At 32.2% G+C, this 27,672-nt stretch overlaps 3 protein-coding genes across 3 annotated transcripts; 1 reads left to right on the top strand and 2 right to left on the bottom strand.

The window, feature by feature from the left end:
- Positions 1–90: 90 nt before the first annotated feature.
- Positions 91–7,884, bottom strand: LOC134239459 (inter-alpha-trypsin inhibitor heavy chain H1-like). Its single transcript, XM_062721640.1, has 12 exons — positions 7,730–7,884; positions 5,933–6,090; positions 5,254–5,340; positions 4,924–5,153; positions 4,440–4,585; positions 3,934–4,216; positions 2,753–3,462; positions 2,167–2,251; positions 1,804–1,866; positions 1,550–1,657; positions 604–948; positions 91–413 (listed from the first exon to the last, which is right to left on the bottom strand). Exons 1-12 carry the CDS (start codon positions 7,820–7,822, stop codon positions 175–177), a joined length of 2,547 nt encoding a protein of 848 aa, XP_062577624.1. The 5' UTR covers positions 7,823–7,884; the 3' UTR covers positions 91–174.
- Positions 7,885–9,440: 1,556 nt separating this feature from the next.
- Positions 9,441–26,896, top strand: LOC134239484 (uncharacterized). Its single transcript, XM_062721667.1, has 6 exons — positions 9,441–9,497; positions 18,216–18,512; positions 18,847–19,032; positions 19,320–19,561; positions 22,636–22,734; positions 26,590–26,896. Exons 1-6 carry the CDS (start codon positions 9,473–9,475, stop codon positions 26,719–26,721), a joined length of 981 nt encoding a protein of 326 aa, XP_062577651.1. The 5' UTR covers positions 9,441–9,472; the 3' UTR covers positions 26,722–26,896.
- LOC134239483 (uncharacterized) lies at positions 10,217–12,921 on the bottom strand. The gene is made up of 4 exons (XM_062721666.1): positions 12,225–12,921; positions 11,622–11,967; positions 11,347–11,444; positions 10,217–11,187 (listed from the first exon to the last, which is right to left on the bottom strand). Exons 1-4 carry the CDS (start codon positions 12,915–12,917, stop codon positions 11,047–11,049), a joined length of 1,278 nt encoding a protein of 425 aa, XP_062577650.1. The 5' UTR covers positions 12,918–12,921; the 3' UTR covers positions 10,217–11,046.
- Positions 26,897–27,672: the final 776 nt, after the last annotated feature.

Raw genomic sequence — 27,672 nt, 5'->3', positions numbered from 1 at the left:
TTACATTACAATTATACACTGAGTACATGTTCAAATTAGAAGTTATGCATTGAACACTTGAACACCTCTCTCTCTCCAAGTGAAAGACAATGAAAAAAATATATTTATTGTGACTTTGAAAGACGTATATACAATTATTATTCATACTTTTACCAATATGTATATAAATAATTTTTATTTAACAAATAACGTGGATTTAAAAAAGTTTCTTGCAGGTTCTTTCAGTAAAGTTTGAACATTTCGATGCATCTCCCAGCATTCTGAATATGCAGAAGCTGTAGGTATTTTACGATGTTGCAGTTTAGCGTGGAAATAGTCTCTCTTTCCGGGTTTGATAATCATGAATTTACCAATCACTCCTTTATCTGTTTCTTTGGTTCCAAGCCTTTTGATTGGCCATTTAAAAGCCTGACCTAAAAAAGAAAGACTGATCATTGGACTCTATATAAACACAGTAATTGGCAAAATTTAAGAAATAATTATACAAGGAACAAGTAACCTTTCTTTAAATTAAAATATATGTAGTCCTTAACAAATATTTTGTAAAATATCATGCTAATTGTCAAATTTTAAGTATTTTAAAAAGAAAAAAAAATCCATTACCGAGAAATCCCTCTGCTTTATTCCCAATACGTTTCAAACCAGATATTGCAATATCCAAATAATCAATGGGATGACCATCTCTTTGAAGCCTTCTACAAACTGTCATAATCATATTCCACGAATTTTTATGTTTAATACAGTTTGGATAGACAGAATTCATGTAAAATCCATATTTATCTTGATCTTCGTTCCACTCGAGTTGTCTCCCGTTTATAAGAATTTGTTCAGGAGTAACCAGTAGATAACGGTCACCAGACGCTATATATAATTCTCCAATATAGGTTTTATTGTGTCTGTGTCTGTCGAGTTGAGCGCTCGCGATAAGTGCAATATTCATCACGAAATCTGCAAGAGATTTAAATTTAAAATACAGAAGCAGACAATTTTTCTAAATTTGTATTGACATTTTTTTTTGTTACGAAAATTGACCACCTATGAAGCTAGGATAGTGTTGATTGGGTGGTGTATAATCGGGGCACGAAATGAAATTCCTCATATTTGATTCATGCCAAAAAATAATAATACCGAAAAACAATAATAAAGTGCAGTTATGTGTGTGGTCATTAATTTTTAAGCACTTGCAGGCTGAGACTCGTGTCGTGATGGGTAAAGCTGATAACTATAAGTACATATGCACGTGATAACACAATTGATGCTACTGTACTAAAATTAGGATTAACTTCAAAGTCTCTTACTATGATTTTTAAATAGATACGTTATCTGCAATTAGCCAATTATTAGCATAGGATATACCGATTTTCTCAGCAAGATTTCAGTCAATCATTGAGAAAATCTAACAGGTAGATGGATTATAAAGTCTTACACTTTATTCACGGAGTTCATTAGATGGAGCAAGATACCATAATACAACGTGAAGAAGAAAAAAATGCACAGCAGTTTATCAATTGATGTATTTTTATTACATCATAAAACTTAGCATAATTACCTGTGCTTGACAGTAATTGAACGAATTTCCCTGCAACTTTATCTAGATCAAAACAAAAAGGGAATTCTGTTCCTGGAATACTCAGCAAGAAATGTGGATCGCCTCCCGCTAATAAAAATAAACAATTCATTAAACACTTTGATCGTTCTGAATTTGTTATCACCCCTTTTATCCTTTGAAGATATTTGATTTATAATTAAAGGCATATTTCAGACGTAATTATTAATTTATGATAATTACATGTATAATTTTACCTTGTATATTCGTCGCATCTTTTTGCTTAGCAATATCGTCGGATAGGTACATTTCAAGTACGTCTGTACCAAACAGAAAATGGTTATTAAGGATACCATTTACTTATAAAATAAGAGCAAACACTCTTAGTAGCCTATATCCCATTAACGTTGAAAACATAATCCTACACAAAAATAAGAAATCTGTTTTAATTTTTCTTTAAAAACCATAAATCACTTTTGTGTATATGTATTAGATTTGAAATGAAGACCATTTATTCGGAAAAGAACTATTTCTTTATCAATCATTGTTAGGAAATTTATTTTTAAAAATGAAACCATTTTAAAAGTAAAATAAGTTTTAAAAGAAAGGCTCATATCCACCCTCTGCAGTTTGGTGATTGAACTGAAGCAAGGTGTCTCCTGTACCAGAAAGCTGTACGTCTGAGAACGGCGTAACCAGACCATACTGTAAAACAATGGATGAACACAGGATGAAACTCAGTCAACTGAATGGTCACTGAAAGGTCTGCAGAGGTCACTGAATTCATTCATCTAATTCAGTAAACTTTCAGTAACCTTTCAGTGAACTGAATAGATGAGAATCATCTTGTGATAGTGGCTGAAAAACGTTTAGTTGTTGAATACATGTAACATGATGTAATAAGGTTCATTGATACTCTGATAACAGAAATAACTCTTAGTGACATGTCTATTATTCCGTTACAAAATTGTCAAGTTGAAGTGTCTTTTTTGTCCAATTTTGCCCCGCAAGTTATGCTATAATTGTTTGTATTTTACTTATAAAATACATTTCTTTTGGATTATCATTAAGGTTTAAACAATATTTTATATGAGTGAGCAGAGAGTTTATGTACCTTAAAGCAGATTAAAATTATCTTAAAGTTATTCAACTCAGTTCCCCAAAAATATATACCGGGGTAACGTACATAATAAAATATGCATGTACCTTTAAAGACATGAATAAAATTTTGTTCATAAGAAGTTTGACTGCATCTGAATCTAATTTTCCCTCATTAATTTCATCCATCATTTCAAGAATTTTCTTGTGGATCCACGTGTTCTCCACAAATTCTCGAAAATCGGAGGACAGACAAACGTGTTCGGGTAGACAAATTTCTCCGTCGGATTTCAAAACGATATACGTCTGACTTTTAGTCATGTTGTCAGTTTCAACCTCATTTGCCACGAAGTCTACATCCGGGGTAATACTTGAGTTAGCTGCGTGCTGAACTATTAAACCAGCAATCGAAATCTCTGTTCCATTCAAATAAGTTGGAAAAAATGTTGGTGACGTCCATGCCTCTTTAAAAAAGGGGTAGTGAAAAGATATGTTTTTCAGCAAAGTCGACGGGATATCTTTAAATAAGCTTGTGATGTCTTTAATGGCATCATCATTGTCATTCACTAGTCTTGTTTCACCGTTATTCTGTCTAGATAATTGCTGCACGAACTCGGTATCTGCATCCTTGCCGAATGCCAAGCTATATATTGGTATATCATAAATGTTCGCGACTTTTATTTCCATTAGAGCTTTGTTTTTGATTCCAAAGATTGCCCCGTCCGTCAAGAAGAAAATAATTTTGGCTCCAAGCCCCGCGTTTCTATCGGAATTTAGAAAAGATAAACCATGTAGAAGAGCAGACTTGATATTCGTACCTGCAAAAAAAATAAATTGTGTATATATATTGATTTAAACAATATTTATTCAGTAAACTGTATATATATTAAAAGGGATATCGATATCAATATGATTTGAAAGTGAATTATATAATTCGACATATTGATCTTCGTAGTATTTCAAAGCAGATATGATTATGACCAAAATAACAAACAAACAAACAAACAAACAAGGAAACAAACAAAAGAAAAAAAAATATAGCATTAAACATTTTAAAAATTAATTTTCATCTCAATCCACAATTAACAATAAGAAATCAATATGACACTGTCCCATTTTTTTGTTCTGGTACAAAATGTGTATATATATGGCATAAACAGATTATTCCTATTTTAATTTTTAACTTTACTAAATATTCTAGCTCTCCTCTTTCAATTAAATTCGACGTTGATGATTTTCTTCATTCAATCACATGTACATTTTATTACAGAGCTTAATTTCATACATACCGCCAGCTGCTGTCAGGTTGTCTATATAATTCTTTGCAATCTCAATATTTCCAAAGGAGGCATTGACCATTTCCATATACATAGACTCCACCTCAGCTTCAAACATTATTATACCAAATTCATCTGTTTGTTCTAGATCACTTAATATATTGTGCATTGCTATTTGCAATTTATGAAGGCGGTGCACCATCGATCCACTTTTATCAAGAATAAATAGTATTGATTTCGGTATTTCACTCTCTAGGATAGGTGCGAAGAAGTGAACAAAGTAATCTCCTGAAATCTTAAATAAAGAAAATTAGTAAGTTTTATGTCAAACAACATTGTCAGTGTAACAAATTCACATCAAAATGGTATTATATTATTAAGTAGCTCATTTTTAACCCTACCTGATGAACTTCAGCAAACTGAAATTTTTAAATGAATTTAGCAATTCGATCATCGATGTTTTATGAAATCAAAATTATGGCATCAAAATGAGCTCATTTGCTAAAACCACTATTTACCACAGTATCTCCAAGGTCAAACAAACGTTCAAGGTCGTATTCTACAGTAAATGTCGTTTCCTGGGGTATTAATGGCATTCGTTTATGATAACGAATCATGCACTGTGAGGGTTTTGTAGATATCCTTGAGATAGTTTGGTTGAATTCTAGGTAAAAACAAAACATATGAAAACAATTTTTTACTTTCATCAGTTGTATTATAAAGAAAAAATTTAGCTTTTCTCCTTCAATATAGCTCGACGTTGATGATTTTCTTCATTCATATAATTTGTAATACTAGTAGGGACCCTTCTGACCATTCTATATAGAACATGTAAAATGTTAATAACTATTTTCATGTTTTCTTTTAATCTACAATTTAATTAAAAAAACACGTTAAATTTCAAATTCCCTTTTAGATGTGCACATAAAGTGAAGAAAAGTATTCGGACTCCGAGTAAAATCAACCGAATCTTATTTACAATTGTGAGTAGTTTTTTTTTACCTGTCTGATTATTTACGGAGAGGTAAGTTATTTTTCTGGTTTCCTGTATGTCAACTTGTACATCATACTCTTCAATGACATGTGACGTCATAAAGGAAAAGTCGAGTTGATATCGCCCGCGTCTTCTATGGAGAAGCTTTTGACAGATCAGAGAAAACTTGACATCTGTTTGTTGAGGTACGTTTATCATAAAGTCAAATGAATCAAAACGTACTCCTTCCTGGTTGAAGCTTGAAATAAATTCGATGTATTAATATTTTTTCTTCCTTTATTATTCGAAGTACATGAATAAATATATGCTTAAAACGAAGGGAGTGCATATTAATTTACCTTTCCAATGTACTTTGTCCAATACTTCTTTTCTTTGTAAAATCTTTTTGTTTCATTTGCCCATTGTAAATAGTGCCATTCATTTCCCTGTTGAAATATTAGATTACTACTATATTAAATTTAAATATACACGTATAAAAATTGTAGGGTTTTCCTTGTGGTCCAGTTAAAGATATATGTTTTGAAATTTATACGAACAACATTTCTCATGACATGAATTACAATGTTTTTAAATCTAGATCTCTTTTATGAGGTATCAAACCATAAAGTGAGAACATAATTTAGCCAAAATTCAGTTTCAAACATCTTGAGGTCTGACACAAACATGTTTATTATTATTTGCAACTTTGTAAAGAGAACTTCAAAAAAAGAAGCACATATTAATGAAAATGATTTATTTTCAAAATATTTAGAAATCAAACGACCTCCAGAATAAATAATCTGATACTGAAACCAACGAAAACAAAACATATGTGCTAAAAATATAACAAAGTAAAGAGCATTTTATTATGTGACAATATAAATATATTTAACTTTTATATTTTGCAATTTCAGATTCACACAGCTCTCTGGGACCCAGTGTTTGAAAAACTTTAAGAAACACAAAAATGAAGAAAGCTGGATCAGTAAGTAACATTTTTTATGGTCAAACAATATTTTTGTATCATTGATTACTTACAGTTTGATATCAGAAAGAAACGTCTGTACAGGAATAAAGAGGCGGATCTGAACAACGCCACTTCTATTTGTTGGGTTAGTCACATGACCTGTCACCAGGGATTTTGCAAATCGCAATTTTACTTCAGTGTGAACCTTGATGCTGTCGATCCTCATATTCTAGGAAAGTACCAATCAAAATATTTTAAATATACTTACTTAAGAGTGTATAATATTGATTAAAAAAAAATATTTTCAATCTAAAATCGATAAACGCGCTATACATACGAAATGTGTAGAAACCGAATGCCTGAGGGTTAAAAATGTTATTCCATCTAAGTGTTTGTTTAAAATTCTAAATCTTAAAAAGGTAAGCTTTAAGAGTAATGCAAAATAATATTAATAGACTATAACTGAAAGAATTTTCTTCAAAAATATCAATGCAACATATTATCTTTTATAAACTGATTTAAGTAATTAAACTAAAATGAAATATACGAGGTTTGTTCGGAAAGTTCGCAGACAATGCCAATCTTCGTTTTGAAAGATAATCTCTCCGTATATTTCACACTACAGCACAGTGTAACGTTTCTCTATTATTTTGAATTTATTTTGCTAACAACTTTTTCAGTAGCATAATTTTGTTTATTAATGTTAAAACTTTTGCTACATCTGCTACGTTTAATAAAAATCCACGGACTTTCCGAACAACCCTTTTTGCTTTGTTTTAATGTTGCGGTTTTCTTTGGGTTTGTTTGTCAATTTTTTGTTCTGGAATATTTTTAGTGTTTCACTGCTTTTCAAATTATAGGAAACGCATGTAGATTTAAAAAGAATTTATATGTTGCTTAACTGTGTATACAACATGTATAGATCTAGCGACATAAAAAGACGAATTCAAAGAGAACTGGATCTTTTTTCACCAACAGATGAGATCATTTTCAGAACAAGAAGCCTAAACTACAATCTGTCAGATCAAATCGTCATGGAATAACACGCACAGGTAATTACGTCATTTGTTTAGTAAATATAACAGTAGGAGCTTGCGTCTGGTTAACGTTTGATTCCAGATAGAATTATGTTCGTGTGAAGTTACCGCAGACAGATTAAATGAAAATAAATCAAAATCAAGGTTGTAATAAAGGAGAACGAAAATAGAGAAACGTTTTCTTTAACTTTTCAGAGACTTAAGCGAACAGAATAGTAATAAAACTTAAAGATTTCTTTTCTGTAGATGATCTTGCAATGTTGCATGAAATACGGTGGTTATATTTTGAAACTGACTTTGCATAAAAGTTTGAATGTTCAGATACCTGATCAATATGTTTTTTTATTACTCAAAAACATGAATTTTTATTACGATTATTAAAAACTACAAATATACAATTTTATATCATTTAATTCTATTCAAGAAAAAGAGGATTTTTGGTCTCAAAATATAGAAAAAATATATATAATACTTTTGAATACTGAGTAAGTAGATTTGTTCTCGAACAGGAAGGCTTTATTTCAGTTTTAAAAGAATTGGGGAAACCATCAGATTTACAAGTACAGAACATTGTAAATATACTTGTATTAAAAATATTTTGTTTGAATTTTTTTCATCAAACATTGTATTGCTACTTTGGGGATATTTTAAATTATTTTATATGACAATATTTCCTAATACGAAATAAAAAGTTTTATAACATTATACAATAGCTATCATTGATAGAAGTTTATTGAATATTACTTTTCGAAGTTCTGACAATTACTGCATTATCTTAAATTAGTTTAGTTCTTGTCAAAAACTGCTTGCAATTTAAGTATTGGTACTTACAGATTCCAGCGTTGAGGTCGCAAAAACATATATTCCCAGCAGATATTCGATCCAGAAAATGCACAGAATTTTATAGAAATTAAACCATTCCATGTCCTTTCACTGAATAATAATGTGCTATGAGCCGATGCTTCTTTCGCTATCACTATGTAGGAATAGTTTGCTGCACGTTTTAATGCACGTAATGAGAGCTTTTTGCACTGTTCGTGTCTAAAGTGCATCTTAATTTATTAATATACATGTGCTGATTTTTTTACCATAAATATTCAGCTATCTTCTCTATTTTAAATCAAAAATTTAAAAAAAAGTTGCAGTGTGTTTTAACCCTATAACTTAACGATACTAATTGACATTAAACTTCAAAAGGTAAATTGACTTTATGCCACTTCACTTTTTTGAACTCTGACTTCATTGTTAACTTATAAATATAGAAAAAAAAATTAGACTAAAAATTTTCAAACTTTTATACTTTTGGGCTTCTTGTATTGGTATAAATTCTATCTAGATGCAATGTAAAGAAAATCTTCACATCTGCTTTTTAAAAACATAATTAAATCACAATTAACTACCTCTTTAACTAAAAACTTTTTTGCAATCTTGTTCCAAGAATATGTATGAGTACCTTGTGAACAGACATCTACAAACAAGCCTGAAACCAGTCCGATTCTTTTGACAAGCACTCGGAAAAACTCACTCGAAATCTTTCCGATTCAGTTTTCTAAAGCTGATCTTAAAAGATAATTGAGGTACTAATCGACAGTATCTATAGTTTGCAGTCTCTGGGTACAAGAGCTTCAAACAATTTGGGAATCCTCAAACGTACATACATGTAGTGGGCTCCTATATTAGCTGACTTGTTATGTATTTTAATTTATAAAGCAGAAGTTAATCAAAAACCAATTAAAACATGAATAGAAATGTGTTCTTTTGACTTTACATCGAAAAAAGAAGTCTATTATCGTGACATTCAATTCAACGATAGTAGACACCCGCTTTCTGTAAGTAGAGCTTGTGCCTTAGAGTTATTGAGTAAGGAGTTGATCCTAACGTTGAGAGTTCGAACCCCACTGCAAGAAGTGGGATTTAATTTCAAGTTTCTTTATTCATTATTTAGCTAAAACAGAAAGAAGCACTGTAAACCAACTTTTATTCGCGTGCAAGAAATTTTCGCGAGGTTCGCGAGATCCTCGTCATCGCGAATATTTCTAGCCGCGAACTAGTCCTGATTGTATCTGTCTATTAACAACAAATCCAAAAAAAGGGGCGAAAATCAATCGTCGCGAACTAGTAAATCGCGAAATGTAGTCATCGCGAATAAAAGTTGGTTTACAGTAATTGTGTGCCCCGGTTTTTGCAATAAAAGCTAGTCTAGGTGAAGAAAGTAATTCTGACGGAAAAATGATCAAGAATTGTAAACTTTTTTTTAAAAATTTGTTCTCGTCCAATCAAAACGCAGGGCATCGATAAATAAAATTAAGATTGGAATTATGATATCCTCACCCTCTGCCGAGTTTTCTCTCCACTTTTATTTTTTTTACCTGTGTTCAAGGTCTTAATTCCCAATCGTCTTATTAATCAAGGCTCTGCTGTGGTTTGAGGCCAGAGAGAATTTAATGTTGCAAAGCATGTTACGGGCGTTAAAATGGTTTCGAAAACGCGCGATTAAATACCCCAAATGCTTGTTCACATCTATTACTGTAAAGAATCAAAGCAAATGCGGCCTTTTCTTCAAATAATAACATTATGGATGACCTTGGAATTTCTAGATGTAAGTAGCTTAATAGAATTTAATGTTTGCTCTGTTGGATACATGTACGAAGATGAGTAGTTATGTTTAAACAAATTTTCTTCACATTAAATGTGTCTGATGCATACATATGATGAAAAACGAAAGCTGAGAAAGAAAATGAATTATAAGAGATCGAGTTTTTAATAAAATTATCAAACTTTTATCAGTATTAGGTTTTTAAGGGAAATTTACAAGTATTTCTAGATGTTATCAAGAATGTGTTTTAGTAATTTTGCTACTAAAATTGCATTAATTTTGAAATATTCATAGCTATTTTTGTAATCAAACATAGTAAAAGGCGAAAACTGAGTATATTACATTTGTAAGTGAAGGAAAGACAAAGAAGTATACACGAAGAAAAAGAGAAAGACAAAAACATTCAAGAAACATAGTTGAAATTTGATTTTAAAAATATACTAAAGTACATGTTGATGATAATCACATTTCCCTAGTAGTTTTTCTCAATAGTATTATCTACGGAACCATAGGACTCATTTTGAATTCGTTATAACGAATTCAAGGCTTGAACTCTAAACAACGAACGAAAATTGGCAATTTTGATGCTTAAAAAAGAAAACACAAGCAAAGCTACAGGCTAACATTTTTATTTATATAAATACTTATACATACAAGTAAAATATCCCTAAAATGTTAGTCAGTTCTATATAAAATAAAAAGAATATTTTGTGAATTTCCGTTTTCAATTTACATTTAAGATCAATGTTTTGGGCCGTACACTGTATACATATTGAAAGAAATTTTGACTTCTTCTACCAAACTGAATATAATTTAAAAGATTTAGAAAGGAAGTTATTTATGATTACAAAAGAAGTCCGAAACAAATGTTATGGTCTAATTTATATATTTTCAAAATCATGTCATATAAGTTTCGAAACAGTGACATGGTGATCATTTAAAGCAATATGAGCTGCAACTTTGATGTTGGAAAATTGTAATTAATTGCATTATTGTTGTCATGTACAAAATTGATTTCTTAAAGTCCTTCTTCTGAAACGATTTAATACTTTATTCTAGTCTAATTGAACATAAAGATTCAAATTACATACAAATTTAACATAGTAACACATTTTAACGACAAAAATGAGCGACCATCTTTCGTAGATGTTCTAGGCAATCCAAGAATTTATAGGCCATAACATATGAAGTTCGAAAGTATCAGTAATATCACTACGAAAAGTTCCATCGAAAATTAAGTGCCATAAATTAGTGAAACAAATTAAAATGGTTATTTTGTATAATAAAACTTCACCTAAACCTCAACCTAAAACTGCAATGATAAATAATGTTCCATATATATCATTAAATACTTTGACATCATGGTGGTATAAAATGATACGAAGAGGACAAAGAATTCATGTCCTCTACGAAATGTAAATTTTCATTATTTATAAACTGTACAATGTACGAATATGTGTGTATCAAAAGAAAACTAATTCAACAATGATATTGAATCCCATAAACCAATATACTGTCCTCAAACCAAGAACTCTTTCAAACAAGATACTTTTCAAGTAGCTTCTACGAAGATCAGACAAATATCAATGGCATCAACGGGGTCAAGGACATCATTCATCAACTTCTTGGGGTTAAGAAATGGACAATTTCTATTTCTAAAATAACCTTCTACTGATCCTTGGCGAGAGGTCATCTACAAGAAAGGACAGTTTGTTAAATGAAAGAAGAACGTACAGACTTTTAGGAATATACATACATGTATGGATGGATCTTTTTGTCAAGAATAGATATGGAGGGATTATTATTATTATCAATCTAGGTGATGCATCAGTAAAATAAATGGTAAATTTACCCGACATTTCTGCACTAATCTGAATATGCAGTCGATCGTTGTATCCTTTTTCACGACAACGGTGAATACCAGTTTCTCTTTATGCTTTACAGTAACCCCTGAAAATAATTTGTTGACCAAACTTATAACACTCAAAATTATTTCCTTAAAATCAACGGAAAAAAATTAGCACCGAGTGACAAGACGATCTTTAATGGATTAATTAAAAGTGTTTAATTTTGTAAAAAAAAAAAAAAAAATCATCACGGTGTTTTGCTATACAACCATTTACTTACTACATAGCTTCCTTCCGTAAAAGGTCATGCCATACATGACAAAAAGCCCAAACAGCATTAATCCGTCCATGACCATATCCGTCCACTTTTGAGACTGTCCCTTGTCCTGAGCCTTCAACGTCACTTCCGGTTTTTCAGAGTTATTGACAGGCGATGGGTACTGATGTATTTGTATAACATTGGCACCACAAGTGACCACTAGTGTCCCTGGCGCTGTTAGAGTTATTTGCAAGGACTGGTCACTTTTGTCCATCTGCTTCGGACCAGAGGATGCAGAGTCTTGTTGGGCTGTCGTCATTTGTAGCAGTATCAGGAAGAGAAATATTTTGTACAACCAATTGTTTTTCTGCAAATAGAAAATGTTAGTACTGTACAAGGTCATATTTTTACTTTACAAATATTTTAATTCATTCTTTTCAAATTTTGTAATTTCAAAATTATTTTAATTCTGTTATCGTGAAATATGTATGATTTATCACCACTCCAATGTGTATTTTTGATTAGAAATTGGGACTTTATAGATTTTTTCAAATGATAACTTTTTTGCAAAATAAAATTAGGAAATCGGTTTAAAATAAGTTTTCTCCATTTGTCCTTTTGTACCTTTCTTTGAAATGGTGTCTTGTAAACTGTTGTCTTTTTCAAGTGACATGTCTTGTTTTCAAATAAAAGCTTTTGTCGAGTCTTCAATCTATGTTTAAAAGATTTTGCAATTTCTTTCTTGAATAATTGACGACTAAAGCTCCCTTTCGGTGCTCTGCATCTGTGCGTTACAGAATCCTCTTTAGCTTTATAATGCCGTGTTGTATTTCGTTGCCCAGTTCTTCTGTAAGTTTCATTCTGTTTCCTCTCATGTATTGTATCCTTTGATGTGTATTTCAGAGCGCTGTTTGGTGATTTTGAGGACTTGGAATGTCTTTCTTTCTTTAAAATTATTTCTTCGTTATTCAGTGATGACTTCATGCTTCTAGACACTGGCAATTTCGTTTTATCCAATTTAGAAGTGATCCCAACCTCAGGCCTTTTCTCTTCTCCGGAAAATGCTACCTGCCATTCGTCCACCTCAGCTTCATATCTGTATTTGTTCATCAACTGATGGACACTAATATCGATATCGCATTTTTCGACATCTTTTGCAAAATCTTCCATAATGGTTTTCTCATCTTCCTCATTGTTGGACGTCTTGCTATTACATGTGTCCACATTTTCTACATATTCCTTCTGGTAAGGAGCCCAACATTTCGACTCCTTGATAAAAGATTTCTCATTTTTTGTTGAAAGATTCAATTTCGCCATTTCTTGCTTCCTAAAAAAATAATTTAATTGATAAATAAAAGTTGAAAATTGTAAAAATTGTATTGATCACTCAATATATAAATATATCAAAACATTAAAATGTCAATTTTAAAATTCTTGTCTAACTCCTGAAAATTATACTAGAGTCTTGTAACAATGTTTTTTAAAAAAAAATGACAGTAAACTAGAGTTGCATGAGTTTTGGAATTAGTACTATGTACATGACTCCAATAAGAAACCAACTGTATTGCAAGATAAGATATTACTTATGTATAATACTTAAATCCCAGCAATTTAGTTTTCAGTCATACGGATTTCATAATAAAATTCAATATATTTGCAGTATGCGTTAGATGTCTAAATACTAAGTAATGATTTGGATTTTCCCGTTATTTATCACTTTACAAAAGTTTTCAGAACGCTAACTTGTTTCAAGTAATTTACTTTACATTGTTGAAGTCCTTAATATAGAATGACTTACAGGAAAAATGTTAAGTTTTCCAGAAGTGGTTTTGAGAAATTGCAAATATTATTCAGTCAATGTTATAATTACTTATTTTTTTAATTTTGTTAATTATGCATATGTGGAATAGAAAAGAAATGAACCATTCATTTTCATATAAATTACAATGTTGATATTATTGGCTTAAGACAAGACAGAATGAAATTATGTGTCTATTTCAATTTAATAACATTTGCTTTGTACTTGTAATATGTTTGTAACATTTACAAAGTTATCATTTATTAAAACAAATGTTTATATCTATGTAATGCAATCCATTCATGAAATCTCCAAAGAAGTTTTAAATTTAGTACAAATAATGTACCGTGAGTGTTGTCCGAAAATATATACCCCATTCATAATGTCTGCTCCCAAGATAATCTATCGAAACTAGGTCATACAAGCTTACAGTCCTTTTATACATGTATTTAAAAAAAAACGAAAGCATTTTCGATTTAAACTAATTAATTAACTTAATTAACAAGAAAGCATTTAAAACTCGGACCAATCCGTTCCCTACAAGCTGCAACATTCAAAAGCATCCAAATACCAGGTATATGTATTTCGTAATTCCATCGTGTGGATATGTAATGTCGATAGATCATCGTCAAATACCAAGAAAAGCAAATTAACATAGTTACTCTCTTTAACGACAATATGTTTCTCTTGTGAACGCTAGGATAAATCATTAAAACCACTCAGTAATTAGAATCTATGAAGCATCTGCTGTGTCATCATTAACAATTTTACATTGATATTCAGTCTAAATACATTTTTTTTCATAAGTCTTTCATACAATAGTTCCATATTACAGTTTAACAACTGTTTAGTTTACATACCTGTGCAGTGTTGTTAATCACTTTAGTAAGTACCAATTGTCCTCTTACATGTACACCCTTCACCTACTGCAAAATGAATACACGTCGAAAACTCAGGCATGCGTCAAGAGGTCAAAAGTGCATCGGGTGTCAATAGTGGCGGTGTAATATTTAAAGAGGTCCAATGATCATAAACTATACATTTTATGTATACCCTGTAGATGGTTTATACATAAACATTTCATTTAGAAGAATAACACTACAACACGATCTTTTACACTTCATAGTGTATAAATTGCATTTTGGTAAAATATATTCCTATTCATAGGTAATCATATACCGGTACCTGCATAAACTTTGCCCCAACGAGAACTGTTGATAAAACTAACAAAAAGCATAATGTCTACACTAAAATGATAATTTTTGCAAATTATTGCGACTTATTGAGTTTCATTTTTCAAAAGATAATTGACAGGAAACAAAACCTGAGAGATCGGTAGCAAAGAAATACGGTGGGCGTTAAATCTTCTTTATCAGGTCAGATAAGAAGGTAAAACCTGCCAATAGATTTTTTCAACATTGTATGTATACATTTAAAGGTAACGAATACCCACTGGTTTTTTTGAATGGGAATTTTTTCTGCGTTATGTCCTTTTGGACATAAAAGAACATGGAAATTCTGTTTTCAACAATGTGTAAAACTTTGATGGAAGGATAAAATTAATAACGAAGTAAATGATCTTTTTATTATATTCTTTATCTAATACTCTACAAGAACACTTTATCAATAAATATGCAAAAAAAAATAATGTAGTAACAAAGTTTAGTCAATTTTCCCAAGATTTAAGATTGGGTAAATAAAAAGGATCAAAGTATTGCAAGGGATATATATTGAATAAATGATGAAATATAGAAAAATCCTCGCAATCAGCAAGAACATATAATGTCATAATAAAAATAGTCTACACAATTTAACATTTCTCTGAAAGGGTAGAAAATATTATATGTATGTAGAAATGTGAATAGACTGTACACACTTAATTCTTTTTCAATAAATGTTATTTTCATTTTTCAAATGATTTTCCTCCGGTGTTTCAATCTAATAACAGCGAACTTCAAGGAGGATGTATTCCCCACACTGACGCAAGTAAACCCCCGTCCCCTCTTTGCAGCTCCTACGGATTATTCTATGGACGCCTCACCCATACGCTGTGTGTCCCCTCCCCCAAACAGGTGAGATGCCTCCACCCCATTCTTCATGATGAGCTGGTATGCTGTGAATGACGATGAAGTAGTATGTCCCAGTTACCGGGATACCACTGTAGCCCCTACCTTTTTATTTAATATTTGGACTAGTACACTTTACATTGAAGCCGTGGAGAGCTGCAGGATTTGTCTATACTCGGCAATTACGTGGGATCATTTTCGTGCCAGCACCTACTGCGGGACCTAGGTTTAAACAGTCTCATCTAAAGTTTTTGCTAAGAAAATTGTAATAGGGGACATTAAAATCTCGCAATCCCAACTCTCTTCTCCACAACACTCCCTCTCCCTCTCTCTGCCCAATCTCACTTCCTCTCTCTCTCCCACTGCTCTCTCACTTTCTCCCCTATCTCACTCCCTGTCCCCACTATCCCCACCCATTCTCCTCAATCTCTCTCCCCGCTCTTTCTCCCCACTCTCACTCCGCACTCTCAGTCCATCCCTCTCTCCCTATCTCCCAACTCCCTCTCTCACTCCCCACTCTCACTACCTCTCTCCCTACTCTCACTCTCTCCCCACTCTCTCAACCCCTATCTCTCTCCCCACTCTCACTCCATCTCTCTATCTCTCTCCACTCTCACTCACTCTTTAACTTCCAACTATCAATCCCTCTCCCCACTCTCACTCCCTCTCACCCATTATCTCCCCACTATCTCACTATCTCTTTCTTTTTTTTCTTTTTTTTTTTTTTGATTTTCAATGACCTTGTGAAATAAACTATTGATATAAATAATACATAAAAGTTTCAAACTTTTTTATAATAAAAATAATAGAAAAATACTTTTCATACGATAAAGAGAATATTCTTACCGTTATTGTTAAAGAAAACAGGAAATGTTTATTCTTGATACATTTTACGTTAACTTGCATATAGTAGAATTGTTAATTTTGTAAAAAATGAATGTAATTTAAAATTGTAAGGGCAATAACTTTACATGTAAGCCATAGAAAATACTGCTCCCCGGTTCGTAATTAGCTTATTGCAATGTATATATGCGAGTTTAATTTTATATGCTTGAAGAACAATATTTATGTGCTATACTAACATGCAATTGCAAGGAACATGATTATTCAAATGCGTAAATATTAATAAAACTACATGACTTGTAATTTTTACTTGTTGCCTGGTTCTACTTTACTAACTATAGATTGCCACCTAGCGTTTTTGAATGCATGGTTTAAACAATGAACCGTTAGGCCATCGGCGTAATTTGAGTAAATGTTCACCTTATTGCATGACCTTGCCATGCTTCTGGGAATATTAAAAATTATTTAATTCAGCAATGAAGCCATTCAATCAAAAAAGAAAGTCAAGTAAATTTTGGGCTTCAAAATTGTTCAAAGTTTTCTCTGTCGCGCTTAGGCGCCTTTATATATGTATGTAACAATATATTGATGAAGTCTGTAAATCGTTAGAAGACTTGAAATATGAAATAAGCATTCAATTCTTAGTCTGAAGGAAGAATTAATTATGAAAAAGACTTTGGGTGGTGGGAAAAGCGATATCAAACGTATTAGAAGTTTAAACGTTCATGACAAAAAAAAAAAAAAAAAAAGAAAGAAAAATGTCCGAATATTTTATATACATGTGTACGGTATGTATATGACAGGAGCAAAATTAATGAAAAGTATACTGCAGCCAGTGCCTGATTTAAAGACAAGCTAATTTTCAATAAATTATTAACCCTGTTCTCAATGCATAAAAATAATAGAGCTATTCAGTAGCTGCAGAAGTGCAGCTCACCGAAAAAAATATATTGAATTGACAGACCGGAGAGCTTCAGTGCCACCCATTGAAAAAAATGTATATTTATTGAGCACAAAAATTTGCGCTTGGTTCTGGATTAATTCTTTCTAATTCCTATCCCCCCCTTTAAATAGGTTTTTCGAGTCCGATGATTTAAAATAATAACAAGATAAATCACCAAGTCTTGCCTTTTGATCTTTTAAAATTGAATCTTTCAGCTTATTACATTTTCCTCAAAGTAAATTTGACAGATAACTATGCCAAATATGAATTAAAAAGAGCTATCCTGGTATGCATAATTAATAAATGATTAATTGTTAATGCCTCAAATGAGTGTTAATACACTACAAAAAAAATATACAAAATGTGTATTAGAAGATTAATATCATAATCTCGGATCATTTAAAAAGACATTATCTATTTATACCAAATATATCTTAAGATTATCCAAGAGATAAAAATCTCAAAGTCCATGTCATTGTCGGTTAATCCGAAGCATGGAACGAAGGGCTTCAATGGGTCTGCGCACTCAGATATATCTTCATACGGGTAAACAAATATCATTAACAAACGGACAAAGGAAAGCGGCTTAGTAATCATTTAAACTTGTCCCTTTTTTGTCAAAATAATAATATATTGAGAGAGTCGGTGCTTTCTTTTGCCCGTTTTTGTGTCACGCGCACTTTGTGTTTGGATTTTAATTGATTCTTCTTCTTTGGCTTACGCCAATATTGGGAATATTTTATTAAGTTTGGCTTTTAAACTGTTTTCATATTTAAAATACCGACTTACTTAAAATTCTGAATTTGTTAGCAAAGAACATTGCAATACTGTGTACACTTCAATGAGATTTATGTAGAATATGAATGGTGAATAGCTGATTTTGCTGGAAAGATGTGCGCTAAATTCCTATGTAAAGTTCCTTAATATATATGCTGTTGGTCATATGGAAAATTTATCGCAAGCAGCTGACCACACGGATACTGTACCCCAGGAATCTATCCAAAATGGCGGCCATGGGATTTCTGTTTCCGGGGAACCACCACAGGATGACCACAGGGTCGTGGTGTCCAGAGAACAGCCGTTAGCTGACCACAGAGTTACAGTGTCACGAGAACCGCCTCAGTACCTCGACAGACGACGATCGTGGTTAACTGAGGATATTCCCGACGATGATGACGATGACGATGCTATCGTCATCCCTATTCTACCTCTAGAAATGGCTGTCATTTGTTGTGTGACAAACTTCATCCTTCCCGGTGTAGGTGAGAATATTTATCAAACAATTTCAATCTTTATTGATTAACCTTAACATTATCTATTTAGGAGCTGAATAACGAGTACTACATGTCAGTCACAGAAATAAGTAATTACAGTAAAACATGCTTATAGCGAATGCATTTATAAATAAATGCCGCTTATAACGAATTGATTCCCATCTACATGGGGTTTAAACACACTAGCTGTGATGATAACGGATATAACGAATTGCATTTAAAATAATTAAGCTAAACCGTCTGTAGCAGACACTTCGGTATATACGCGTTTTACTGTATGCTCATCAGGAAACATAAAAAAATCTCTCTTTTTTTGCAATAGGCACGATGATAGCGGGTTTTTCTGTGCTGTGTTGTGCCAAAACAGACGACATCACACCTAAACAGAAATATTCCTCCGCCATAGTTGTAGTGGCGATCGGTTTCCTCCAGCTGATCATGGTGTCCTGCTTTCTGATTGGCTGGATTTGGAGCGGGATTTGGGGAGTCTCGTTAATAGGAAATTCAGGTACGATCCAAATCAGATTTAATGAAAAACGAGATAAAAATATTCATATGTCTTTATTTGAACTTCAGTATATCTCGTACACGGATGTTTTTACTTCCATTGATATTTAGAAGACATTTGAAAGTCCCAACTACATATTCTTCAAGTGTGTCTCGACTCCTCGGATATCTTTTGTAGATTATCTGTACAAAGTATCGAGTTTATGAGAAAGAGGTTTGACTGTTTTATTGAATATTAACAAATTTAATGATAGTTAAGACTTTATGTTATCTTTTTTATGATTTCAGCTGAATATTACAAAGAATCCGAGTCCTCCAACTGGCGAGACGATAGCCGTCGACGTTTACGGCCGCGGTCGAACCTTATTTACCCCATGCGGGCTAGATCTAACATAAGGTACCATAGTCCTCCCCCGCCGTATGAGATGTACCGTACCCCACCCCCGGGGTACTCCATGCCCGGACAGACGCTAGATCAAGAGGAAACAGAAGTTCCGGCGGAACCCGAACCGGATCGAAATTTAGACATGGTAAAGTCTTTATTAAGTTTTCTGATAAGATTTGCATATGGACACAGCAAAGAGTTCTAAAATCTTTTAAATCAGGTCAAATATGAACCAGAAGTCTCTGTCGAGACTGTAGCTCTACTGGTTTGTACTTATAACAAAGGATGAGAAAAAAAGCCATTGCCATCAGACCAAAACTGTAGGATGACTAGCGTTTTAAAGGAATTTCAAAGAAAATTCAATTTTGAGTAACCATGGCAACATTGTTCATCGAAAGTAAAATCCAATGCACTATTTTATATATCTTAGTATAGTCTACTTGTGTGCCAAGTAATATTGAAATCAAATCAAAACTGTAGGAGGACTAGCGTTTTAAAGAAATTTCAAAGAAAATTCTATTTTCAGCAACCATGGCAACACCGTTCATCAAAATAAAAAACAAATGCACTATTTTATGTATCTTAGTGTAGTCTACTTGTGTGTTACGTAATATTGAAATCAGACCAAAACTGTAAAAAGAGGAGCATTTTAAAGGAATTTCAAAGAAAATTCTATTTTTAGTAACCATGGCAACACCGTTCAACGAAATCAAAAACCGATGCACCATTTAATGTATCTTAGTATAGTCTACTTGTGTGCCAAGTAATATTGAAATCAAATCAAAACTGTAGGAGGAGTAGCATTTTTAAGGAATTTCAAAGAAAATTCTATTATTAGTAACCATGGCAACACTGTTCATCGAAATCAAAAACCAATGCACTATTTAATGTATCTTAGTATAGTCTACTTGTGTGCCAAGTAATATTGAAATCAAATCAAAACTGTAGGAGGAGTAGCATTTTAAAGGAATTTCAAAGAAAATTCTATTTTTAGTAACCATGGCAACACCGCTCATCAAAATCAAAAACCGATGCACTATTTTATGTATCTTAGTGTAGTCTACTTGTGTGCCAAGTAATATTGAAATCAGACCAAAACTGTAGGAGGAGTAGCGTTTTAAAGGAATTTCAAAGAAAATTCTATTATTAGTAACCATAGCAACACCGTTCATCGAAATCAAAAACCGATGCACTATTTTATGTATCTTAGTGTAGTCTACTTGTGTGCCAAGTTATATTGAAATCAGACCAAAACTGTAGGAGAAGTAGCGTTTTGAAAAATTGTTTACAGACGGACAGACAGACAGACGGACGGACGACGGACACCTTACTATCGCATAAGCTCTTCTGGTCTCTGACCAGTAGAGCTAAAAATAACGACAATATTTTGCTATCGGATTTACTGTAGTCAATATCTCCTCTTGTTGTGTTAACGACATTTAAAAATAAGACATGGCTATGTAGATTTATAACCAGAAGTCTCTGTCGAGACTGTAGCTCTACTGGTTTGTACTGATCAAAAACCGATGCACAGAATTATGTATCTTAGTGTAATCTACTTGTGTGATAAGTTATATTGAAATCAGACCAAAACTGTAGAAGGAATAGCATTTTAAAGGAATTCCACAGAAAATTCTACTTTTAGTAACCATGGCAACACCGTTCATTGAAATCAAAAACCGATGCATTATTATATGTAAATTAGTGTAGTTTACTTGTGTGCCAAGTGATAATGAAATCAGACCAAAACTGTAGAAGGAGTAGCGTTTTAAAGGAATTTCACAGAAAATTCTATTTTTAGTAACCATGGCAACACCGTTCATCGAAATCAAAAACCGATGCACTATTTTATGTATCTTAGTGTAGTCTACTTGTGTGCCAAGTGATATTGAAATGAGACTAAAGCTGTAGAAGGAGTAGCGATTTTAAAGGAATTTCTCAGAAAATTCTATTTTTAGTAACCATGGCAACATCGTTCATCGAAATCAAAAACCGATGCACTATTTTATGTATCTTAGTGTAGTCTACTAGTGTGCCAAGTAATATTGAAATCAGACCAAAACTTTAGAAGGAGTAGCGTTTTAAAGGAATTTCTCAGAAAATTCTATTTTTAGTAACCATTGCAACACCGTTCATTGAAATCAAAAACCGATGCACTATTTTATGCATCTTAGTGTAGTCTACTTGTGTGCCAAGTGATATTGAAATGAGACTAAAACTGTATAAGGAGTAGCGTTTTAAAGGAATTTCACAGAAAATTCTATTTTTAGTAACCACAGCAACATCGTTCATCGAAATCAAAAACCGATGCACTATTTTATGTATCTTAGTGTAGTCTACTTGTGTGCCATGTGATATTGAAATGAGACTAAAACTGTATAAGGAGTAGCGTTTTAAAGGAATTTCACAGAAAATACTATTTTTAGTAACCATGGCAACACCGTTCATCGAAATCAAAAACCGATGCACTATTTTATGTATCTTAGTGTAGTCTTCTTGTGTGCCAAGTGATATTGAAATCAGACCAAAACTGTAGAAGGAGTAGCGTTTTAAAGGAATTTTTCAGAAAATTCTATTTTTAGTGACCATGGCAACAACGTTCATGTAAATCAAAAAACGATGCACTATTTTATGTATCTTAGTGTAGTCTACTTGTGTGCCAAGTGATATTGAAATCAGACCAAAACTGTAGAAGGAGTAGCGTTTTAAAGGAATTTTTCAGAAAATTCTATTTTTAGTAACCATGGCAACACCATTCATCGAAATCAAAAACCGATGCACTATTTTATGTATCTTAGCGTAGTCTACTTGTGTGCCTAGTTATGTTGAAATCAGACTAAAATTGTAGGAGGAGTAGCGTTTTGAAAAATTGTTGACAGACAGACAGCTAGACAGACAGTCGGACGGACGCCGGACGCATTACTATCGCATAAGCTCTTCTGGTCTCTGACCAGTAGACCTTAAAATCATCTTAAAATCACTTAATTTCGGCACACTTATTTTTTATCCTCCCTTAACTTGGCTACACGTATAAAGTTAAGTATAACATAATGGTAACTCCCCATTTTTTCTGAAATGCTGTAGTTATAAAGTAGATTAAAAAAAATCAAGTATCTAATTAATAAATGTTCGTTTTTTATTTGAATATAGCATAATTACGTTACATTAACAAGAAATATAAATAATATTTTTTTTAATTAGAAATTAAAATTATTTCAGGTTGAAGAGAATATAATTAGAAACGAAGAAAATAACCCACAACCTCAGTACTGGCAGTGCATGGTGTGTCGGAAACAAAACAATGCTTCGGAACGCAAGGTAGGCCTTTTTCTGAATTTAAAAACCTTCTGGTCTTGTGTGGTTTTTTGATTTTCAACACTGATATATTTGTAGGACCATAAGCTGTACTCAATAATTGTGTGCTGCTTTGTTAACTGTATTGAGAATACAAAGAAAAGAGTCATGAAGAAAACACTAAAATCACTTTGAAATTTCAGAAACTAAAGATATTTTTAAAGATTCTTATCCCTCTACTCCCCTTCACATTTCTTGTTTACTATGCAGTTAATGTGTATAAATATTAATATTGCAATGGTAGATTTTGTTCTGAACTACCTACATGTAGCACATCCTAGCTATATAATTATCATAAATTATAATAATATGTAGTTACATAATACATGTGTACATGCAAGTGCATACGTACTATATATAGTATAACTTTTTATCCCATGTTTACACCTTTATCCCGTGGATATAGCTCATGGGATATCGTTTTCATATCCCACAGTTATGACGTCACAATGGTTTTTGCGTTAGCTTGAGGAAGTAAAATATAGCAGAGTCCTATATAAAACAGTGTTAAGGGGGATGTACAAGCCATATTGGATCTAGTCTGGTGTAAAATAAGAAATACCAAGAATGCGCTTAATACACTACTACACTAGCCCAAAGTTACTCAAAGTGTTAATGCACTAATAACCTACTGTTAGAGACCAAAATTAGTAAATAATTAAGTTTATTTTGTTTTAATTAGGAGGAAATTTATCATGTTAGAACTGCGCAGCTACAGCATTCACGAGATGAAAAATGCATTGAAAATGGAGTTAGTTTGATTCATTGATAATATGGCTACAACCATTTGTTTCGCTTTTTTCTTGTCATTATCCATAATTCTTGAAAATTTGATTTTTCATATGGGTGTCTTCCTGAGGCCATGTGTTTATTTCGTCCGCCATTCCTCTGTCACACAGAGTTCGAATAACATTGATTTTAGAATAAATGCGACCATAATAACATCAAGACAAGAAATTGCTAAGTAATAATCATTATGTCATATTACTTACTACTGTTATTTGTTGCATCGCATCGTCTGAATAATGAAAAAACGCGATTTTAACCCCACTCCAGCAAATCGGGAAAAACTGTTCTGTTTACAGCTCGAATTTCCTTGTTAATATTATTCCACTGAGCACGTGCTTGGCCTGTGCATATATCTGCTGTGGATAGATGCGTTTATTACCATGATTATATTTAATTTTTCATGGAACAAGTCTTGATAATTTGTTGATTTCTTTAAAACTCAAGAAAAAAGATAAAAAATGTCCTAAACATATGTGTTTACGTTGGGTCTTTTTTCTGTGGCGATAGAAGTTATTTTCAAATGGGGCACTGCAAGGAGGATGCTTAGCATTTAATTTGAAAAAGTTAAACAATATGCAGTGCATGAAAAACAAATTGTAATTACATGTCTTACATTCGAAAAGTTGGTACATATGTCTATTTTGTTCAGCAGTTAGACAGAAAAAATAGGCAGTTATAAGATTTCCTTCAGGCACCTCACATAAATAGCTAGATTGTTTGCAATGACCCACACATTGTATGGAGTAATGTTTGGACATAAAAAAGCATCATGTCTCATTATGTTATCAACGTTGTAAGCTCTCGCCCATTGAACACACGAAGCTGTTTCTTTGAAATTTAAAAGCAAGAACAATGTTTGCAAAGAAAGGTCCATTGCATATGCTATGTCTATCATCGCAAAAAACAGTGAGAGGCTATAGCCCCCCCCCCCCCCCCCCCCCCGAAAATCCTATGTTTGTTTTTCAAAATAGTGCCAAAGATTCAAAAAGTTACATTACTTACAAAAAGTTGCATTACTAATTATGTGATGGAACATGTACTAGCCTTATAAGACCATTTGTTTTAAAAATATTTGGTTGCCCTCTCTCCCGATCTACTGCCTAGCACTTTTTTTTATACATCCCATTACACGATATTTTTTTCTTCCGTCAACAAATATGTTTAAATTTTAAGGAATTTTTTTCTCACCTATAAATACCGACCCAATAATTTTTCCCTGAGTTGGGAGGACCACCAAACGTCATTTTAAAGATGGTATAAAATATTTAATTATGTCGATTTTTTTTTACTCTGTTAAATTGTAATTTTGACAAAACGGGCAAATAGAAAAAATGTTTTTTTTATTCATTAATTCCTCTAACCCACGCTGAATGATTTCATTCCTTTTCCAATGTTGCTCCGCTGTGATGAAATTGTATACGAGGGGTGATCAAAAAGTAAACGATATTTTAGGCATTTGATAGTTGTATTATTGTTGAAATATTCAAGTATTTTTCAAAGTGTAAATTAGAGGTCTTTGATAGCATATTGCTTAATTAAAAACATATCCCTTTTCAAACTTGCTTTCAGCGGGCAACATAACAAGTATCATATTAACCATCTGCCTTCCTTCACTAAAACGATCTATCCAATCATTGATTGAATTTATAGGAAGTCATTTGTCTTAAAATATTGTGAACAAATTCTTATACGCTACTTCAAAGGCATTTTTAAGATATACCATAAATATTTTAGTCGTTTGTTGAACGAGTTCCACTGAGACAACCATTTTTCGTGACAAGTAGCTGCATAATGACGTCATTTACACATTGTGAGCAAAACTTTATTCAGCATATGCTATTTACAGAACTTGTGTTTGGCTATGTCTGCACCAAATTTGTTTCTAAAATGAATTTTTTTTATAGATACACATGTATCGAGATAGTTCGCGAACTTTTTGATCACCCCTCGTACTAGTAGGTACTAAAACACGGTCATTCATATCGATTTTATGTGTTTAATTTCTTTGTGTTTCAATGGTGATAATTAAACTTTTGATAGATATTATAAGTTATCTGTGGCAAACTTACAAACTCTTAATTTTTAACTTTGATGGTGCTCATTTTTCCTTACCTGGAATCAAAGAGTTTAAGATTTTTTTTATCAATACGTACACTATTTAACAACTGTTCAATAATAATACTAAATAATAAATAACTTAAAGAAACACTATAACACATTTCCTCTTTTAAAAGTGTTCATATTATTTGAAATATTTTGCAACTGTAATTCTCTTCTACATTTAAAGATTGTTATGTCCCTCCATATTAAGAAGAGGTCTGGAAAACAAAATTCTGTACTAAAAATAGACCACGTGCTGCTATCCATGAACTACTTTCATGGTTCTTTACACTCTTTTTGAAAACAACGATACATTGTTTTGAACTTGAAATTATCATTTAAAAGTGCAAAATTTAGACATTTTCTCAACAAATGGTTGTAGAGAGAACATTAATGCACAGTTTGCGTATTTTTTTTGGATTTTTTAAGGATTTGCTGAATTCTGTAGCTGCGCAGTTCTAAGGAGCATATCAAAAGCATTTTTCTGCAAAAGTATAAATTATATATGCACAACATGCATTCAGTTATGCATATTTATTGTATCTTTATCATAAAGACTTAAAATTTGATCAAAATATAATGTATTTTAGCCATTAGAAGAAATGTTTACATTTCGTTCTCACTGCACTAAAGGTGGCCGTACATCCCCCTTAAACATCGGTTGTGAAGTATTAAACATGGGATAAAAAGAATCTCCCATGTTTTGTAGTTGAATATGATTTTTATCCAACTCGTTGTGTGTTTTTATCCCCTCGCCAAGGCTCGGGGATAAAAATCACACAACTCGTTGGATAAAAATCATATCCAACTACAAATCATGGGAGATCCTATATAAAACTTATTATTAACGGATTTCAAACCTCCGAAAGTCCTTTTTTTTTGCGGATTTTTTAATTACTAAATTAATTATCATTTTTGTTTTTATTTCAGTTTCAGTGTAACCGCTGTATGGAGACAGTTTGTGATTCTTGTTATCAGCAGCACTTTACGACGCCAAACGGGGAGCGGATCGTAGTGTGTGACACGTGTTACAATGAACTCTCTCTCCCAAACGTCACCTGAAATGTACCCAATTTTAAGTTGCATGACGTGTTAATTTATTGAAAGTGGATATTTTAATTTGCAAAGAAGCTCCTGCAGTGGGTGAAAAAACGTGACAGTCACCAAAAGATCGAAAATAATGCATTTTACAAATCTATACTTTTTTTGTAATTTTAAACGTATGTATAATTTGGCATTCTCTATGGGAGTTTCTGCGAAACTATACAAGACTGTGCATATATTGAAAAAAGAGAAAATATACACAGAGAAATACATGTTCCATTATTAGTTACATGTAATTTTTAAAAGTACAGTTCAGTCAACGCGGTTTATGCATTTACCGCGCACATAGTGACTTTAAAAATTGCAAAATTTTAAATTTCTTTGAAAAGCATCACCTTATACGTACGATATTTCTTCCTTCAATATACAAACTAAAACTGATCGATGAAGTTATAGCTTTTAGTTTATTTATTTTAATAAGTTGTATTTAATACATAAAAAAAATGTTAAATGGAGTACAATATTGTATAGCTAATTATAAAAAAAAATCTGCAAAGTGCAAACGTTAATCAAAAGATATCAAGACTTATATGAAATTTCTTTTCTGTAGATTTTGCTGGATTCAGTATCATGATCTTATACTTTACCTTTATATATTATAATAATGACAGATAAACGAATGATTGCTATGTTAAGAAATAATATACCCGGTAATACACTGTATACCTGTTGCATTTTTTGTTGTTTTGAAATAAAAAAAATTCTTATGTAGTTTTTATTCTTATTTTTTGAAAAATGTTAATAGAAAGCATGTAAAGATGAATTTTGCTAACAAGGAAAGGGACAGAATGGACTTCTATTTGTAAACATGAAATTTCTTCAATTTTTTTCTTCCATGGGACTTGATATTTTAAAAATTGCACTCTTTTGCCTTTTATTGGGTCAGGTACCATAGACTGCAAACTCTGC

Source organism: Saccostrea cucullata, unplaced genomic scaffold (assembly GCF_032062105.1).
Source record: "Saccostrea cucullata isolate Sc308-1 unplaced genomic scaffold, CSIRO_AGI_Scuc_v1 ctg991, whole genome shotgun sequence".
Lineage (NCBI taxonomy): Eukaryota > Metazoa > Mollusca > Bivalvia > Ostreida > Ostreidae > Saccostrea > Saccostrea cuccullata.
The sequence above is the reverse complement of the archived record's forward strand: the minus strand, read 5'-3'. Positions and strand labels throughout refer to the sequence as shown.

Coding starts and splice junctions, on each gene's coding strand:
- LOC134239484 (XM_062721667.1), top strand. CDS start 9,473: ATGGATGACCTTGGAATTTCTAGAT. Junction 19,033..19,319: donor CTCGTTAATAGGAAATTCAG/GTACGATCCAAA, acceptor TTATGATTTCAG/CTGAATATTACAAAGAATCC. Junction 19,562..22,635: donor CGGATCGAAATTTAGACATG/GTAAAGTCTTTA, acceptor AAATTATTTCAG/GTTGAAGAGAATATAATTAG.
- LOC134239459 (XM_062721640.1), bottom strand. CDS start 7,822: ATGGAATGGTTTAATTTCTATAAAATTCTGTGCATTTTCTGGATCGAA. Junction 6,091..7,729: donor CGACCTCAACGCTGGAATCT/GTAAGTACCAAT, acceptor GTACTTTCCTAG/AATATGAGGATCGACAGCAT. Junction 949..1,549: donor TCAATTACTGTCAAGCACAG/GTAATTATGCTA, acceptor AATCTCTTGCAG/ATTTCGTGATGAATATTGCA.
- LOC134239483 (XM_062721666.1), bottom strand. CDS start 12,917: ATGGCGAAATTGAATCTTTCAACAAAAAATGAGAAATCTTTTATCAAG. Junction 11,968..12,224: donor AGACACCATTTCAAAGAAAG/GTACAAAAGGAC, acceptor TTCTATTTGCAG/AAAAACAATTGGTTGTACAA. Junction 11,188..11,346: donor GATTAGTGCAGAAATGTCGG/GTAAATTTACCA, acceptor CCTTTCTTGTAG/ATGACCTCTCGCCAAGGATC.